General features: G+C 49.1%; 1 protein-coding gene across 1 annotated transcript; it reads left to right on the top strand.

Moving 5' to 3' along the window:
- The first annotated feature begins 338 nt into the window (after positions 1-338).
- LOC146207026 (octopamine receptor beta-2R-like) lies at positions 339-2,292 on the top strand. Its single transcript, XM_084592152.1, has one exon. The coding sequence runs from the start codon at positions 413-415 to the stop codon at positions 1,607-1,609; it is 1,197 nt and encodes a 398-aa protein (XP_084448278.1). The 5' UTR covers positions 339-412; the 3' UTR covers positions 1,610-2,292.
- The last annotated feature ends 1,591 nt before the right edge of the window (positions 2,293-3,883 follow it).

Below are 3,883 nucleotides of genomic sequence, written 5' to 3'. Positions count from 1 at the left end.
CTCGGGTCATTGTTGTTTTGTTGACATAGCTGCGGCCTTCAAGCGTCCACTGGAAACGACTGGAGACCTTATAAATGGCGCCATATCGCAGGCAGTGGTGAGCAGTTCTGATGACGTCAAGCCAAAATAATAATGGATTGTGCTTCGCATTTGCCACATCAGAAACCTACTCCGCGGCAAAGGGTGCGTCACCACGTACGGAGCAAAAGCGAAGACGGGCACTACTAATGAGGCCGCCGCCGGCGGGGGCGGGCGTCCTATTACGGCGCGCCGGGCTTGGAAAGCGCGGAAGAGAAGAAGAGGATCGATGGTGGCTTGGCGGCGGTGGCGCGAGATGGCGCCGCATTCGGGCGGCGGTGGTGGCGGCAGGGCTGCTGCCGCTGCCAGAGGCTCGGGGAAGCAGGGCGGCAGCATGACCGTGGCGGCGCCCAACGCGAGCCTGGGCAATCTGACGGACGAGGAAGCCGGCGATGACGAATCCTGGGAGGGTGTGCTCAAATTGGTGCTCAAGACGCTCGCGCTGGTCACTATTATTTCGTCGGCAGTGTTCGGGAACCTGCTCGTGGTCACCTCGGTGATTCGGCATCACAAGCTGCGCATCACCACGAACTACTTCATCGTGTCGCTGGCGCTGGCGGATACGCTGGTGGCGCTGTTCGCGATGACCTTCAACGCGTCCGTCACCATCTCGGGCCGCTGGCTGTTCAACCAGACGGTGTGCGACTTTTGGAACTCGTGTGACGTGCTATTCAGTACGGCATCCATTATGCACCTATGCTGTATCAGCGTGGACCGCTACTACGCGATCATAAAGCCGCTAGAGTACCCGACCAAAATAACGGGCCGCACTGTGGCCATCATGCTGGCTTGCGCGTGGATCAGCTCGGGCCTCATTTCCTTCATCCCCATCTTCATGGGCTGGTACACGACGGAGGAGCATCTGGGCTACAAGCTGGACCACCCGGACGAGTGCATCTTCGTTGTAAACAAGCCATACGCTATTGTATCGAGCAGCGTGTCCTTCTGGATCCCGTGCTGCATCATGTTGTTCACCTACTGGCGCATCTATGTCGAGGCCACTCGGCAAGAGAAGATGCTCTGCAAGTCACAGATGGGCCCCGCCGGAATGCTGTGCCGCAACTCCACAGACCTTCCCAATGTGCACGCGCCGCCTCACCGCAATTCGCATGGCGACGACCCGGAGAGCGGCCAGTCAACGCCCACTAAGCGCACCATCAACAAGATGAAGCGCGAGCACAAGGCGGCCAAGACACTGGGAATCATCATGGGCGCGTTCATCCTTTGCTGGCTGCCCTTCTTCTTGTGGTACGTGTCGGTGACCATGTGCGGAGACGCCTGTCCTTGCCCCGATCTTGTAGTGGACCTGCTGTTCTGGATCGGATACCTCAACTCGTCGCTCAACCCCGTCATCTACGCGTACTTCAACCGCGAGTTCCGCCAGGCCTTCAAGGAGACGCTGCAGGCCATCTTCTGCTCATGTAAGGGCGCCTCTTGCTTCATGACGCGTAGCCGTAGCCGTGCCATCCGCTTCGACTGCACCTACCGGTCCACGCTGGACGTGGCCGAGAGTAAGTGCCTGCGGGACTGAACAGGCGGAGTGCAACCTTTCCGCGCTGAGAGCTTGCGCTTCGCCTCTCTCCCCGGTGGCGGCGCGATTAGGATCAATAAAGCGCTCCGACTGTTTGGACCCTGAACACTCATGACGGCATTCGCTCGAGACATTCCGCTCCTGTGCCGTGACTGCCGCTCGAATTCAGTGAGTTCGCTAAGCCTAAAGCAAATCAAGGACAACGACTGCGGGGATATGTGAAAATGACTTTGTTGCAGTTGCGACATGTACTGCATCTCTAGTGGTCCCGGAAAGGCCCTGTTAAACTTTGTTATATTTATGTGCTCATCACGCATAACTCTTAATTTACGACCCACAAAGGCTCTTTGTTTTGGAGGCCAGCGTTTTCATGCTACATAATCATAACGTTTCAACGACATATTTGCTGCCTCGGTAGCGCCGTAGTAACTGTGTTACTCAAGCTTCTCGAATGTCTAAAATTTGTCATAATGCCATTTTGGACATGTGCGTTTCTTTACATGTGCAATTAGAGCCATTGCTGGAGGAACGGTACGCTGCTATTTTAAGCTGCATTAGCATGTAGCCAACTCCTGTAAAATTTAGTCGGGTAGGAGCTCTGAAAATAAAAGCATTCGAACGGTTACTAAGTTCTGTACCAAGCACGTTCATGCTCAACTACTGCGTTGTGTTTTTAATATATATATATAAATTATTTATTTATTTCAAAAAATTTACATACAAATACGAGCCTGCCCAAGCCAACAATGGGCTTGTGGGGCTATTGATTCATGTCGAATCAATAGTGGCGCGCGTGGTTAACTACTCTGTCCGCCCTACGAATTGCGCTCGGGAACGCAGCCTCATACACTTGATTGCGCTTTTGGATGCCCCCATCTCGAAGACGATCATGAACCGCGTACAATTTGGGGAATGCATCATTGAATTTCGTATCGCGAGGAATAGTTTGGAGGAAGGCCCTGTGCACATTCGCGTTCCTCGTGATTCGCTGTGGGCTCTCTCTGCTGAGAAGTGGGCTGCCACACTTTATTACGGATATTGAACCATGTGCGGACAATTACAAGCAGGCAACGGGAAGCCTTGTACTGCTCACGTTAAGCATGGTTTCGTCTCATGTGGAATTCTGTCTACCGAAGGGGCGGATGTTTTTAGACGTCGTCTGAAAGGGCCTTTGCCTGCGGAAGATATGCTTTCATTTCATGGAAATCTCTATTGGCGGGAATCTCTTCTAAGCTGCTCAATAAGTCAAGTTGTAAGCGGTGGTGAAAACAAGACGGAAATGCTGTTATAACGCAAAACATTGTTGGTTTGTTGTTACAGAATGCGAAAACAAAACGGGAACAAAGTGAGCCACAAGTAACATTGCATGCTTGTGTCTCGGTTTTTCCCGTTTCCATTTTCACTAGCTATAATGACTGAATAGTTTTTACTGGTTACTCGAAACATTAGAGCCGCTGAATGTTGGCAAGCAGAGTGGTAACACATAGCTATCAAACAACAACCAAAACAGCTGCAGGGTGATTGCCTAGCTGTCAAGTTATGGCTAGCAAGGTCACAGGGGGTGGCAATCGCGACTTCGCGTGTTAGAATGTGTAAATACTTCCTGCATCGCTTACAATGAAATTTCGTTTCTTAGCATTTTCCTTATTTCACCTTACGTCGAGACGCTTCGTTTGAATTGAAGTTTATTTGCATCCCTAAGGAGTCTCACGGAAACCTTGACAAACGCTGTAGTAGTGACATCCCGAAACAGCGCAGCGTCAACAAAGCAACAACAATCAAAACAGCAGTGACAGTAGTAATGCAATCGCAAGAAATATAGGTCAGCATACAGCGCAACAGAGTCAAACGCGCAAAACTGGCCAAATAAGTGAAAACAGATATATATATATATATATATATATATATATATATATATATATATATATATATATATATATATATATATATATATATATATATATATATATATATATATATATATATATATATATAGCAACTTATAGAGGGCTCAGTCAACACAGCTCAAAGAACTAACCAAACGAAGTAACATGCTCTCTTAAATGATAGTGGCACGTGTTTATTTTAAGCTAATTTGTGTAGTGTACTTGCATGGCTTTCAGAGAAATACCATATGTACTTTCGACTGTATGTTATGGAACCTTTTTGAGCGCTGTCTCGGGCTATTTCAAGAAAATAACTGGCTTTTGAGTAATGCCGCAACATCGTTTTAAAACGAAGCCTATGTCTGTCTGCTTTTTTCGAGCGTTTAAT

This window comes from Amblyomma maculatum, chromosome 1 (genome assembly GCF_055883805.1).
Source record: "Amblyomma maculatum isolate TAMU_Amacu chromosome 1, ASM5588380v1, whole genome shotgun sequence".
NCBI classification, from domain to species: domain Eukaryota; kingdom Metazoa; phylum Arthropoda; class Arachnida; order Ixodida; family Ixodidae; genus Amblyomma; species Amblyomma maculatum.
Note: the sequence above shows the minus strand (reverse complement) of the source record. Positions and strands in the feature narration are given on the sequence as shown.

What these genes read in the sequence shown, in the direction of transcription:
- LOC146207026 (XM_084592152.1), top strand. Translation starts at nt 413, where the DNA reads ATGACCGTGGCGGCGCCCAACGCGAGCCTGGGCAATCTGACGGACGAG.